Here is a 15,692-nt window from a genome sequence, read left to right as displayed (position 1 = left end):
CCATATTAACATGAATAATTTTAAAAAAACATGTATTCAAAGTTATTTAAAGAGTAGAAAGAAATTCTAGATGAATTAACCCAGTACCATCCATAGGCTCAGTATTTTGAGGAGATTCCATTCTACCGACATAAAAATGACAGTGGTTCTTAACCTTTTTGAAATAAACGCCCCCTTGAGCCACCGAGGAAGCTATCATCGCCCCCTCCCGCAGCAGCGAGGTGGCGGCGGCCCCCGATCCGCTGCCAGTAGCAGCTGCTCTGGATCCACCTGCCAGATCCGCTGCCAGTACCGCGGCTGCAGCCGCCTTCTCAGGTTTGGCTCACTCCATTGCCCCCATATCGCCCCCTTCTGTTCCTTTGCCCCACGTTGATCCTTTACGTTCCATCGCCCCCCTGAAAAACAAAATTGCCGCCTGGGGGTTATATAGCCCAGGTTAAGGACCACTGCCCTAGATGACTAAGCAAAACAAAGTGATCCTATGGAAGATGTTACTGTGTGCACTGTTGTGTCTCTATTGCAGCAAGAACTAATATTTTTGGAAGACCATCTCACCAATTCAAAATTATGAACAAGGATAAACTAACAGCTGACATAAAAAAGATAACACAAACTTAATATTGACCACAGCTGTCATCTATTTTCAAATGTAAACGCACAACATATACGGCAGTTCATTTCAGTGGGTTCAGATACTCAATACGGACTGCAAGTAAATGCATGTAATATTGAATCAGTGATGACAGAAATTCTACTTTCCAGTTTTAACTGCTACAGGATGAAAAACTTAATATCCAGAAGCACATCATGAACTCCATGTGCCCCAAAGTTTCCTGATCCTCTCCCCCATCCATCCCACCACAAACATCCCTCCTGATTACAGGGCAACAGTGCGGCAGGTGAAATGGGGAACTATGGCAGGAGAGTTTGGAAATCAGGAAGCTGCTGCTGCTGTTGCCTTATACAAATAGAAAGGCTTTTCTACTCATGTCACCAGAAGTCTAAATTCAAGTCATGAAATGCTCACTTACAGTGATGTCACCAAATATCAATTGTTACTGCCAGCTTATAGCTGCATGTGAAATATAACCTAAACACATTTGAGGGAAATACTGTATTATCTTTGCTATATTTGAAAGTGGAGTGGCATTTTAATACAATGCACTTTATTACTTGAACAATATCTTACTTAAAGAAATCTTTGGAAAAAAATAACTCTCATTTGGTAATTACCCACCTATATAACATGTAATGACTAAAAAATAAAGACCAGTATTTTATTTTTTTAAACACAAATCTTAAATTATACAAATTGAATGGATCCAACAGAAAGTGTTGGAAAATATCTTCAGTTGAAACAGACGACACAGTAGGTCTTTATAGAATATTGGAGGACACTCAGAATATTAGATCCACTACAAACAAATATGTAAAAAGTAGTCTGTTTCATCTCAGTTATTCAAAACAACCTGTACAGTTTTCTTCTTTTGGGTATAAAACTTCAGAGATGTTGAAAGAAAAATGGCTGAAAATTAAAAATCTTCATTGTCTTCATCCTATGTTGTTAACCTGGAGCACATACATATATTGTATTTCTTTTCTACATTCCAGAATCAAAATTGTGCTGAACTGTAGTTTCCAAGGCCCAGAAAGTGTAGCAGACTTTGTTACTTAACCAACATTCTTCTGCAGAGTGATTAGACTTCCAAGAAAATATGGAGATGACATCAGCCACAGAAATTAAGCAATATCTTGCTTGCAAAAGAAACCCAAAGGTAGAGTGCCATATAAAAATAATTTACAAAGAAATGACTATCAAAACAAAACAGTATATTGTTTTGTGAGACTCATTTTACAATATGATTAACAGTCATTGCTAATTATGTGACAGGCTTGGATTTAAGCTAGAATATAATGTACAAACATTTTCCTGTATTTTATTTTCTGCTAACAATCACTACTATTAATTGCAAAAAACAAACAAACTAAACAAAAAAAAAACAAACTGACACTTTTAACAAAAGTGTAGTCAACACAGACTTTTTGTGCCTCTTTTTTTCCTGAAGAAAGCAGCATAATGAAGGTCATAAAGGTGGTGTAACCACCTTACAAAGACACTGTCAAACAACTGTAACAGCTTCAGGACAAGTAGAGCACAAATTTTCATGCAGTTTTCACAGACTATCTAGATTAACCTTAAAGCTCTCAGTTTCTAAGTTAAGGCAAAATGATTAAGAGTGCTGTGTTTTATTTTTTTAAAAAATCCTCACAGTGCAGTTTCCCTGGCTCCAACATCCCTCTCACTAAAAAAATTAGTTCAAAAAGTTACCTGGAGCCCTCTAGGAAGCACCAGGAAGTTTTGCACTTTTTCCACCCTTACTGAGTTTTTGGTTGTTTTATGATATGATTTTGTACAATAAATGTTGGGGGCCTGGAAAGCAGAGATACTGGTGCTACACACTGGCCTGCAAAGGGGCATGTGCCTTATAGGCCACACTTCGTCCATACCCAGTCTAGAAAGATCAGGAATAAAACTGGCAGAAAAGAAAAGGTGATGAGCAGGAGTGGAAGGTATAGGCACATTTTTTTTGCTTAAAATAAAGACCATTAAGCCAGCCACGTTATATATTGAGCCACTCAATATATGGTAGGTTACAGAAAATCACACCAGTGCTAAAGGTGTTGACACCTGTGATATATTTCCAGCCATGTGTGGCAAAGGAAAACTAGAGTCTCAGATTATTTGTTTATGGATTTAAATTAGCCTTGTTTCTTTTAAAGTTACAGGCTGCTGAATTTAAAACTGCAATATTAAGTACCGATTCTGATGGCACCCAATAACCACCAGTAGTCCCATCCTACCGATATAAACCCATTATGTTAATATCATGGTGTATTTCCTGAGCACTTTAGGGATTAAAAATCAGTCAAGGAATTAAATTGTTTGGCAGTGTCTCTAAGCAAACATCAGAAATGAATATAAATCAATTAAAAAACAACAACAAACAAAACAAAAACTTCCAATACAGTTACAATATATGGACAAATATTGTCTTTGAAGCAACTTAGAGCAGTGCAAAAGACTACCACATTACCAATCAATATCTATTACCATATAAACAGGGCATTACCCCTACCTTGTTAATTGATTTTTGCCATGCTGTGTACAAAGTTCTAACTTTATTGGAAAGTTTCCATACTTGTTAAAACTGCACTCTCATCATACATTCTTCCTCCAAAGCAAAATTCAAACCAAAGTCTCCAAAACACCCATTAAGTCCAGGTTGAAGATGTCTGTGCCACTTTCAGACAAGAGAACGCCATTTAGATGGAACAATCCAGGAGACTGTAGTACAAGTGTATCGTGTCTGATCACAGTTCCTCCAATATCATAGATAAAACGGCCAATTGCTTGGTTGACCTTTCTCCTGCTTTTCTCCATCAAGAAAGCGGGCAGTTCTTGGTTCCATACTTTACGGGGCACAATATCAGACCACACCAGAATGCTATTCTTGAATATTTGCTTAAGATATCCTAAATCTTTCTTCATTCGGTGTATGAGAGTCATATTGCTATCTGTTCCTAGATCATTTCCTCCTAGATGGATCACCAGCACATCAGGATCTGGCAAACGTCGTCGTGTATGCAATAGTGTTGGTATTAACTGATCCCATGTCATTCCACTCTTTCCTAGCCAGTGTAATTTGCCATCTTCAAGTCGAATGCCCAACTGTGGGCCAAAGCTTCTTTCAAGTGCTCGTTTTTCTGCCCAGAAAACATAAGAATGACCACAAATCCATACCTGTTTCTGCTTTCTTCTGCCATCTGCTATTAAGAGAACAAACATGCATTAATGCGTCATAAACTTTGTGGCCCAAGCACTGTATTTTATGAAGTGTTATTTTAATTTGAATTATATGAGGCAATATATATAAATCTCAGAACATGACATGGATGCATCTGCCTTAAATTACAGGCTTAATCATCCACTAAAAACAAACTCCTGATTTAAACACTGCTTCAGAAAATTTTGCAACACACTGGTGCATGAAGTGTACTGGTTAAATGATGTATCTGAGTAGAGTAATAAGATCAATGGGGAAAAATCCATGTTCACTGTTAGAATAAGGATACAGTCTACTCATTACTACTTGAAACAACAATTTGAATCCAAATATTTCCCAAACCAATTTACAAAAATCCAAGTTTCCTGAAAGTCACATGCTTCAATAAAAAGTGAAGGTGTTATCTAATGCCACAGTGTATATCAGAACTGCAATGTAAAAACTGGAAGGAAAGATGGTATTGGATCCTAAATAATATTGTCCAGTTTTTCAGGTTTTTGCCGAACAGCCACCATTGCTAGAGACAAAGACTGCCACAATTCAAACTAGAATCTCAAAGTGAGGCACAATTTTCAAGTTCTTGGAACTTTTTACCAAAACAGGATGGACCTTTACAGAACTTGGTCCTATATACAAATGGAGCAATCTTTGCAGTACCCAATTCAAACAAGGTGAAATGGAAGACAGTTGCTGACTGGCACCATTATCTTACATATAAACCAACTTCACATACATCTTCATTAATACAGTATGGTTTCATCCATGGCAGTTAGCATCACGTCAATTCTGTAATAACACTTGTACTTTTCCATAGTTGCACAGCTGTATACCTGACCCATTCATGCAGCAGAGAACACAATGAGGGTAATGAGTCTACTTCTCATTAACCACACACAAAACAGATTTTCAGCTACATTGAGTCAATGGTAATGAAAGTTGTCTTCACTTTATCCATAATTATTGGTTAGCATCCTCAGCTGACATGGCAAACGGTTGATAAACAGACTGTAGCATCACGACTTGGACTGCAGTTACTTCATACTGGTTATACCTCTTCAAACTAGTGTCCAAACAATCCTCTTCAAACTTCTGGTGTGTCCACAGTTCAGTAATGATTAAATCTTCTCACCCCATCTAAAACCCCATAACTATAAGAATCACACATACCCCAAATAATGAGATTGGAGGACACAACAAATATATAAGTGTCTTGCATTTGTCTTCTAGTTTTAATTTGTTTTGGTTTTGGTACTATCATAATTTCAAACATATATCAACTTCATTACATAGGGAAGCTGAATGACAATTACTTTCTTGAAGAGTGTAAGAAGTAATTAATGAGTGTTCTACAGATCAAATAATAGAGCAAAATAAAAACTGCAACACCTTTAATACTAAAGAAATATTCTGACTACAACATTTTTCTCTTCCCTTCCCCTACAGTGTTAAAAACAATACGGCTTTCAGAAACATATTATTTTGTTGCTGTATATTTATGGCTAGAAATCTCATTCTCCGTATCTGAAAGGAACACTCGACAAAGTTACTCACCTACAGTGGTTACAGGAGGCTGAGAAGGATAGTGCTGTGTGCTAGTTGTTGCTGGAAATGGTCCAGCAGGTGGAGGATAAGGATAGCTTGGGTAGCCACTTGAAGAGGGGGGGAAAGACTATCAGTACAACACAGTCTTTAGATTATACACTTTAGATTATACACAAACTGCTACATTTCACCAATTTTCAATACAAAAATAGAAGTTAGAAAAACAAAGACAATATTCAGAGTAGATTTCAAGTCAGAAAGAAACGTTGTTATTCACATATTTTAGCAGTACCAGTGGACAACTGGATTGTTTTAAAGATAGTCAATTCTCATTTCTGTCTAAGACTATGCCATGCTATTTATTTACTTACACAATTTAAAATTCTTGTTCAGAGTTTTTTCTGCATACTTTTGAACTGAAACTGCAGATAAGTTCTGAAGTGGCCAGAGTTTATCATATATGGCTATTAATCATTTTGCAATTTTCTGCCCTATGTTCTCCACACAGAGACCTACCCTGACTCTAGTGGGGAGACCGCACAGGCACCTTCATCTGCCAGAATATGCATACAGTTTATGATTTCTCCAAAGTCTTTTGCTTTTCACTGTTTCCAGATCCAGCTTTTCTCTCTAACCCCATTTGGCAGAGCTAATTTTTATTTCACTAAAGTAAATTTTCCTGCTTTTATGGTTTTCCTGCTGCAGTGCTTTCAACTGTAATTTTCTGAACTCAGACACACTGCCATAAATACATCAATGGCAGACAAACTATCAACCATTCATCAACAGGACAGTACAAGCAAACTTGCCACAGGGCATGAGCTCAGGGAGATACAAATAAGCTCTGTGTGAGGAGCCACTGCATTCAAAGATATGTTCAATTTAGAATAAATCTAACAGTTCATTACAAAGTACTGCCACTAACCAGTATAGGTATATGCTGACCAGTATATTTATATGGGTAGAAACTAGGGAAAGAAACAGTAACGACATCATCTTAGAACTGCGGAGCTGGAAGGGACCCTATGGATCATTGAATCCAGCCCTTGTCAAGGAGGCAGAGTGGGGAAGTGAACTCCCAACCTCCCAGACTTTCACGTGTTTGATAGGAAAACTGAAGAGAGAAGCTATATGATTGCACAGAGGAGCCAGCATGCCTTCAGGTTGAACATACATAGTTCCCATTCAAACAGTTTTCCAAACACATGGAGTTTCAGGAATGGAGCTGACAGAGACACTGTTGCTACAGGAAGGGGCAGGACAATCTCTCTTTCTCTCTCTCTATGTTCTTTAACCGAAGGCCTGATTTCTGAGCAGGGTTCTTATTCAAAGCGTAGCTAGCCCCCCGCAAGCCAAAAAGGAATATCAAAAAGTTTCAAGTTTTGCTTCTCTACACCATTAATCAAAACTTGACTGAACCTGACATTCTTTCAACAAAAGACATACTGTAATTTTAAATGTCTGCATAACATGGAAAAGACCATGAGAAGGTAGAACTGTACCCACAATTGTCTCAAGCATGGAACCTGGTACAACACAGCATAGTCCAATCACTGTCAACGTTTTCTACTACACAGAAAGATTTAACCACAGTTTACCTTGGGTTAGGAGGCGGTCCGGGGGGAAAAGGAGATATTCCACTTGGCATACCTGGCATGTAGGAAGCTGAGCACAAGAACAATTCAGGTCATTTTAATAATTCAAGACAATGATAATGTCACTCAGTTATATCAAAATACTACCCTTAGAACCATGTATTTTTAATAATGGCACTAAGAGTCTCAGATTAATTATTAATAGACCACATGTTCACAATGCAGAGAAGTTTTCATTAGGGGCACCAAATTCAATTTCCCAAATCATTACATCTAGCCCTCCATATAACCTCCACTTGTTATGCTTTGTTTTTGCCATGCAGCTTCACAAAAGCTGCACTAAATATTTAAATGAGATTTTTTCAGAGTGTTGCAAATTTTCCGATCCAGGTAAGTAGTCCTTCTGACTTCTTCAGAAATTAAAATGAGGCCTTTTAGACTCTGTAACTTTTCTGTTAACTGTTAATTTCTGTTGCTAAATGAACCAAATAAGGAGTCTTTAAAATCTTGACACCAAGCTGTACACATCAGCAACAGAGCATCACAGGAAATTCTAGTACAAATATAACCAGCTGTCAAATCATTTTCTTATACACAGTCTTATCAAGGCAAACTGATGGTGTGTCCTTGATCAATTTAATACTCGCAGACAATGCTCATGAAGATTTCTGGAGGAAAAGTCTATTGCAGGTTACAAGCCATGATGGGGGATGGATAATCTCCAGGCTTAAAAGGAAGGTACTTCAAAATGCCAGATGCAGAGGAGTGATATCAGGAGACAGGTATCTAGTTGCCTTGTGTGCTCCGAGAGGCATCTGGTGGGGCCATGGTGAGATACAGGAAGCTGGAGTAGATGGGCCCTTGGCCTGATCCAGTAGGGCCCTTCTTATGTTCTTAAGTGCTTCAGTGTCAGCACAGAACTGTTCAAGTACACATCTGCTTTAGCAACTTGATCTAAGTCTTATCCTCTCATCTCCACTGCAGCTCCCTGTGTCTCTCCAAAAGCCACCTTTCCGGCACTGGACGTACACAGCATTATTGGAATTGGAAAAACCAAAGAAAGCTGGATAAAAGCAGGTTGTGTTGATTGCTAAAGAACAATTCCCACACTATGCCTTAAGACAAATAAGAGCTAGGTTTCAGAGGTTTTCAATTACACCTTCTCTCTCACTGCATTATTTTATTTAATAACAAGTTTGAAGAAAGTTATGGACATGAAAGCTTGTCTACTACTTGTGAACATTCTATTTGGCTGCAATACAGGTTCTATTCTACTGTGGTTTTTCGATTTTATGCATAATACAATTTCTAGAACTGTAAGACTAAAACATCAGTGAGGATTTCCAACTTGCAATCTATCCATTTGCCAGCTAGGAACGGTTAATCTGTACTGGACTGCCATCTACTGGCAGAGACAATATTCTCACCATGAGGTTGCCTGGTAACCTTTCCTATAGTAAAATATAATGAGCACGGTTTTTGAAAGGTCAGAACGGCAGAGAAATTTATACAGAACTACCTTTGGATTTCCAGCATTCAGTTATCTGACAATGAGAGATCTGTGTTTTATAAACAGATTTCATCAGTAATTATAGTTTCCTTCATAATATTAATATTAAAATCAATCTTTTGTTGTTAAGAATGTGTGTTACTTGGTAGTTAAAAATATTTTGCTTGTTTTCCAAGAATTGGAAACAGTTAATGGTTTCAAAAGGGGCATACTTTGACAGGTAACCATCCAACACCATCACCATTAAGGTCTAGGAGGCATAACTCAGAGTCCTTCGGCAATGTCTGGGTGATGCTGACTGTCTCAGACTTTTTGTCTTGCAGGATTAAAATGACCAAAGGCCACCCAAATAAAAAACAAAACAAAACCCAAGACCACAATATTCAGAACATAATGTTCAAATAAACACTATGACATACAAATGCTTGTTTTTACTACTTCTTGTTTACGTGTACAAGGGGCATCACTTGCTTACTGTTTGGTGGTCCTGTTGCTTGATAAGGTGGATAGGCTGCTGAAATAGTAGGCCGCGAAAATACTGGAGGTTCCTCTCCAAACACAACGATCATAACTTGAATCAATCCTATCAAATCTGACTGTGGCTAAAGGTTAACACAAACAAGACAGGTTCCCATTAGCAAAGGTAACAAATCTGTCATCACAGCAGTTACTGAGGACTAGGAGATTACTCTTTCCTTCTGTGTACGTATATGTTTCAGTCTAGTTTATTCAAATTCATTTAGAAGGAGCTCACTGTAAAAATAACATAATGTATCTTTGGAAAAAAAAGCTTATGAGAAAGTGAGTTCTGGTCAATGAACTACCAGCAACAATTGCTGAGATAATAGCAATCTTGCATGCCCTAACACTGGGTATCAGTGGGAGGCAGGGGGCTTTATAGGCTAATGTGACTGTCCTTTACCAGCACCTTGACTAGTAAAATTCTATTCCCACCTCTGGCAAGCCTCTGCATGTTTTTGCTCCTCCTGTTTTGTTGATAGCTCCTTTCTTCCTCCAATCATCCTCTAAGGAAAAGGCAATGCAGGGCCTACTGACTTTAACTACAGGTGGTAACTGTAAGGTATCTTTTTTTTTTTACTTTAAATGCTTTTAGAGTCATTTTCACCATACAATTTATTTATTTATTTTATTTTATTAGATTTCTACCCTGCCCATCTAGACCAAAGGTCTACTCTGGGCAGCAAATGTGTTAGTCTGTGTGCAAACCAGAGAGGGTGCTGTTTGATGAGACTGGGCTGATCTCTCCATTTTTCTGTGTAGTTGTTTTGTCTGATAACTAAAAGAAGTAACTAAATTCCTCGAAACCCCCTTTAAACACCAAATTTCCACAACAATAATTGATACTGAGGATTGGCAGGTTATTCTCTCCTTCATTTCAGCACCAAGTTAAGACGTACTTATTTATTAAAGCTTTTGAGGACTGAGGAACTTGGCTTATACAGGCTTTTAGCATTATGTTTTTAATGTCTGAGTGTTTTAATGTTGTGTCGTTTAATTTTCAATTGTTTTAAATATCTTCTCTTCTAAAATTATTTCATACAGTTTTGCAACCTGGCCTGGAATCCTATGATATAGGGCAAGATATAAATGCTTAAATAAAATAAAATAAATAAATAATGGCAAATATGTCAATAGTTTAAAGATATTCTGCAGCAAGGTTTTTCAGTTTCAAACCAAAAGGCAGGTGACCAAAGATGACAAAAGCAGTAGCACTATGTACAGAGGATAAAACTTTACTCATTATTAGTAATATGTATTTGTTTGATTCTTTTTAGTATTTGTATACTCACGGTTGTTAGCTTTAATATTATATTTTAATGATGTAAGCAGCCTTGGGTCTTTTTAGGAAGAAAGGTGGGGTAAAATATTTTGAATGAATGAATGAGCAGAGGCTCCAGATCTTCAGGATTAAGCCTTTCTGCTATTCTACATGGCCAAGGGACAAAATGCACTAATCATAATAATCCAATATGTTACTTAAAAGATAAAATAATCTAAAATAACAATCAAATTTTAAAATTGTACTTACATGTTTCCATTCATGAAGATATGGAAGATAAATCTTTCCATTTGCATCAACATGTTTGCCAGTTTTAATTGTCATTGTACTAGTTGGTTTAACAAAACAGATTGGGGGATTGAATGGATATGTATCCAGTAGCCACAGACATATTGGAATATTGTAGGTGTTGCCTGAAGAGGTTTTAAAAATAGAGAATGCATGGTTTTCCTTCTCATAACAGAGGACATTGTTGTAAGATCATGAGATACAGTGGGGTCTTGACTTAAGAACGGCTTGAGTTAAGAACATTTTGACTTAAGAACAACTCTCATAGGAAAATATTGACTTGACTTACATACGTAGATTTGAGTTAAGAACTGAAAAAAAACCACGTGGGAGGCAGGGAAAGTGCAAAATTTGAACTTTCAGTTAACTGTTGGCCAGTGAAAAGGGTGCCTGTCTGCTTCCTCACTCCTCCCAGCGTTTAGAGAGTGGATTGGGAGTCTTCAGACTGCCTGGTACTGCCTGGACTATATTTTCCCTGCCTTCCCTGAACCTTTCTTGACCTAAGAAAAAAAGAAAGAAAATATCCCCCTCTAGTGGTCGAAGGCAGAATAGCAGCTTCCCATTAGTTTCTATGGACGGAAAAGAGCAGATACGGATCAAATGGTTTTCAATGCATTCCTATGGGAAATGCAGATTTGACCTGAAAACTTTTTGACTTGAGAACCACCTTCCAATACGGATTAAGTTCTCAAGTCAAGACCCCACTGTATGATATACCTGTTCCAGTAATGCTATTAAGTACCTAGTAACTGTTGTGACTCACTAAACCAAATAACATCTACGACTGCATACTATTTGTAACAATGACTGGCTCCTTGAAACTCACATATAGCATCTGGCCACAAATAGTCCATCATTAAGTACGCAAGACTATACTGCCACTGAACATATTTTTAAAACACAGCCAATAACCACTGACACATTGATCCTCCATGAGTTTATCTAACATATTTTAATACCATACAAGCCAACGGCTTTCACTACCTTACAGTAAAGAGATAGCTGTGCTTCACAAAGTATTCAGTTCTGACCTCATCCCATTGCCATATCTTGGGATAGGATATTAATAGCACAAAAAGACCATAGTATCTGCAGGGGATCGGTTCCAAAAATCGCACACACACACACACATGCACACACACACAAACTGGAAAGAGAGGATATAGAAACTGTATACAATACAGTACACAGCAGAGTCTCTGGTTCCCTCTAGTGGTTGGTTTTGGTAATATGCATTGAAACCGCATATTTCAGACTTTTTTTTAATTTAATATTTTCAGGCAGATGTGAGTGAAACCGCAGGTCCTGACCCTGCAGATATTTATTTATTTATTTATTTATTGGATTTATATACCGCCCCATAGCGCTACAAGCACTCTCCGGGCGGTTTACAATTTTAATTATAAAGGCTACACATTGCCCCCCCAGCAAGCTGGGTACTCATTTTACCGACCTCGGAAGGATGGAAGGCTGAGTCAACCTTGAGCCGGCTACCTGGGATTTGAACCCCAGGTCGTGAGCACAGTTTTAGCTGCAGTACAGCGTTTTAACCACTGCGCCACGAGGCTCTTAATGGCCGGCAGATGATCTTTGGCTCCTTCTGGGTGTAGGCACGATGGTCTGGTGCGGTCCCAGGGGCAGCTCTGGCCTGAAAGCTCTAGGCGGTCCTACTGTATATATGAGACACCCAGGATATGTTTTCCCTTCTTAAATGTTCTAATCACAGGGAGACAGTGACAGGGCTGGCCCAATGTATTTTGCCGCTTCAAGCAGAACAGCAGAAGCCCACAGCACCATTACCAACCAACTTCAGTTACATGATACCCACAGTCATCTAAGCTGTTTTGGTACCTGAGGCAATAAAAATAAAAAGCCCTCCATATCTCTTTCAGCAGAAACACAGAAACAAAATAACAATATACAGTAACAATAACAAACACATCTATATTAAGCTTCAGTTTATTAATCCTCATTCACTTCTGAACTGATTTTAAGATTTGTAATATTGTTCTACTCCTAAATCTCTGAAACAGCAAACAAAAGCGTAATAAAGACTAGACCAACGTTACAAATCTTAAGAACATGGTATTTGGAAGGGATTATACAGATGCACAGATTATAATGAACAGATATGCTTTCAAGTAATACATGTGCAAACTAGTCAAAAGATATACATACCTCTGTAACTTACAGGAATAGTACCAGTAAGGCTCATCAATTCTCTTGATGAACCATCATTAAAAACTGAAGAGAGAAACATTATAAGAAGTGTTCACTTTACAGACATTAAACAATTTGTACGCTCACATATACAGATATATCTCAGAAACATTTCTTACGTTTTTAAAGCACTACCACACAATGTGAAATGCCCAGCAAATAATTCAGCAAACTGTGATACGTAACAGATGTTCTCTGTGCTACCCAATGATCTATGATGAAAACTGTTGTTGCCATGTACTGTCATTTAAGAAAATGAGCTTCTTTTAGAAAACATCACAATTGTATTATGATAACCTTCAAGACAAAACGACAGGTTACTTACCTGTAATTGTAGTACTTTGAGTGGACCTTTGTGATTCACACTATGAGTAATCCGCACATTTACGGAGTCTTGTTGGAATATTCTAGAGCTTCTGCGGCAAAAATACATATTAGTACAGACCCCTCCCCCTAGTATATGTACCATGGCACCAAGGATCTCCAGTTAGGTCAACTGCCACATTAAAAAGGGGGATGTGACAGGGGGAGGCTGGGTTGGGACATGTGAATCACAAAGGTCCACTCGAAAAACTACAATTACAGGTAGGTAACCTGTTCTTCTTCTTCATGGCCCCTATGAATCATACCATGGATGACTAACAAACTACCTTACCCAGAGGAGGGTGTCACACCAAGGTAGATGATAACACAGCACACCCAAAAGCAGCATCATACTTCTGCCGAATGTCCAATCTGTAGTGATTGATAAATGTGGACGGGCTGTGACCATGAGGCAGAGGCACAGATGTCTGGTAGGGAGACGCCCAGAAGAAATGCTGAAGATGTCAGCAATGCCCTGGTAGAATGAGGGCGGATACTCTGTGGCGCTGGAACTCGAGCAAGCTGATAAGCAAGCTGGATGGTAGACACAATCCACTTAGATACTCTCTGTGAGGTATCAGGATAGCATTGGGTCTGTCCTGTTGAAGATGGACTACAACCTTGTGGAGGAGCAGGAATGGTAGAAAAAGGTGAGAGATTTGGCCAACGGCTGATGAATGCGTCCTGTCTACTTCTACGCTGGAGCAGTAACGTTTTCATTTCCGGGTTTATCCGGGAGGCAAAGAGGTTGATGGTGGGTATGTCCCATCGTTTGCAGAGGAAGAGAAAAACTGATTGATCTAGCTCCCATTCGTGGACTTGAGATTCTTTGTGACTGAGCAAATCTACAAGATTGTTGTCTTGACTGGCTAGATGTATTGCCATGAGACATGTGATGAGAGAGGCACCATTCCCACAGGTTGACATTGAGGTATAAAAGGCTTGGGGAATGAGTGCCCCCTTGTTTGAGATTATAATAAATTGAGGTGGTGTTGTCTGTGGCTATTGGACCACTGGGTTGAAGAAGGCTAGGAACCATGCTTGGAGTGATCTAATTTTTAGGCGAACATGCTGAACCACAGCAGTCATGGGCATCATAGTGCCTAAAACACGTTGGACTGTTAACGCAGATACGAGCACGTGAGGAGTGAAGGCACGTAGTAAGGAGATTAGTTTGTCCGTTGGAAGAAACTCCCAAGCATGTCTGGAGTCTATAACTGCTCCTATATAATGAACCAGCCTTTCAGCCTTGTGGGTTTTAACTTGGATTTTTGCAGATTTACTGCAAGGCCGAGATCCTGGAGAAGAGACAAAGTGAAGCGAATGTCTCGTTGTGATTTGTGATGGGAGTGTGCTACAAGCAGCCAGTCATCGATGTAAGAGAAGATCTGAATTTTGTGAAGTCTAAGGTACGCTGCCACAGGGGCCATGCATTTGGTGAATACTTGGGGAGCTGTTGCGAGTCTGAATGGAATTATTTCGAATTGGTAGGCCTGAGTTCTGAGTCAGAAGCATAGGTAGGGACTGTGAGACGGATGAGTGGAGATGTGAAAATATGTGTCTCTTAGATCTATGACAGTGATCCAGTCTTTTCTGTGGAGTAGGGGAGGGCGGATTCGAGGGTGACCATGCAGAACTTGGTGGTAGTAATGTATTGATTTAGCTCCCTGAGGTCGAGGATGGGGCAAAGGCCTCCATCTTTTGGGGGGGAAGGTGAAATAGTGAGAGAAAAAAACCTATGACTGCGTGCTGTAATGGTACTGGTTCTATGGCACCTTTGAGTAGTAATGACTTTATTTCTTCCTGTAGAGTTTGCGATGAAGGTCTGACGGTGTAGGAAGCTGGAATTCGATGTCAATTGATATCGATGTCGAGCAGACGATCCTCAAAATATTGATGTTGATGTCGAGCTGTCAATGTTGAGGGGGCGTCAGTGGGCAGTGGTCAACATCGAGGATTGTCAATTGGTATTGACATTGAAGGGTCTTCAACTGGTGCCGATATTGAACAACATTTGATATCAAGGATCATCAATATCAAAAGGGTCAGTATCGAGATGGTGTCAAAACGAAGGTTGCTGTCGGTGTCGAGACAGCTGTCAAGGTGGTAAAGGTGTCAATGGACCACATTGTATTATGGTGGAATAGACAGATGCTGGTGATGCTGAGCGGGATGAGTGCTCACGGTTCTCCTGATGGACAGGGAAATAGTAACTTGCTGGTGCTGCAAACATGTCCAGAGCTGAGGAATACTGATTGGCTTGCTTGGTTCTCTTAGGTGCCAGCAGATAAGAGGTGCCGAGTAGTCCTGGGGAATCATGGTAATAAGATCGCTTCAACACCGAAGGCTTCCCAGCAGAGACAACATGCTGTGGAATCACCACTGGGCCAGGAAGAGCGACTGGTCAATAGTTTGGCAGGCCTCGGAGGAAGGGAGGAGCCATGAGCAGCGAGAACAGGGGAATCCTAGTGCTCTGGATTCTCCTGGGTTTACTCCGAGACAGACGACCCCCCCCCGAGAAGGAGGGG

General features: G+C 39.3%; 1 protein-coding gene across 3 annotated transcripts in view; it reads right to left on the bottom strand.

Moving 5' to 3' along the window:
• Positions 1 to 15,692, bottom strand: part of TSG101 (tumor susceptibility 101) — a 45,938-nt gene that overhangs the window by 18,385 nt on the left and 11,861 nt on the right. Inside the window, exons 3-8 of one of the 3 annotated variants that reach the window (XM_020810895.3) lie at positions 12,760 to 12,825; positions 10,543 to 10,706; positions 8,968 to 9,094; positions 6,986 to 7,052; positions 5,397 to 5,494; positions 1,264 to 3,828 (exon numbers count right to left, since the gene is read on the bottom strand). In XM_020810895.3, coding sequence (XP_020666554.3) covers positions 3,248 to 3,828; positions 5,397 to 5,494; positions 6,986 to 7,052; positions 8,968 to 9,094; positions 10,543 to 10,706; positions 12,760 to 12,825 — 1,103 coding nt within the window. In that variant the 3' untranslated portion in view covers positions 1,264 to 3,247. Of the gene's footprint in view, positions 1 to 1,263; positions 3,829 to 5,396; positions 5,495 to 6,985; positions 7,053 to 8,967; positions 9,095 to 10,542; positions 10,707 to 12,759; positions 12,826 to 15,692 lie in introns of those variants that run through there. The other 2 variants (XM_020810896.3, XM_020810897.3) reach the window with 2 other exon arrangements.

Source organism: Pogona vitticeps, chromosome 1 (genome assembly GCF_051106095.1).
Source record: "Pogona vitticeps strain Pit_001003342236 chromosome 1, PviZW2.1, whole genome shotgun sequence".
NCBI lineage: Eukaryota > Metazoa > Chordata > Lepidosauria > Squamata > Agamidae > Pogona > Pogona vitticeps.
The sequence above is the reverse complement of the archived record's forward strand: the minus strand, read 5'-3'. Positions and strand labels throughout refer to the sequence as shown.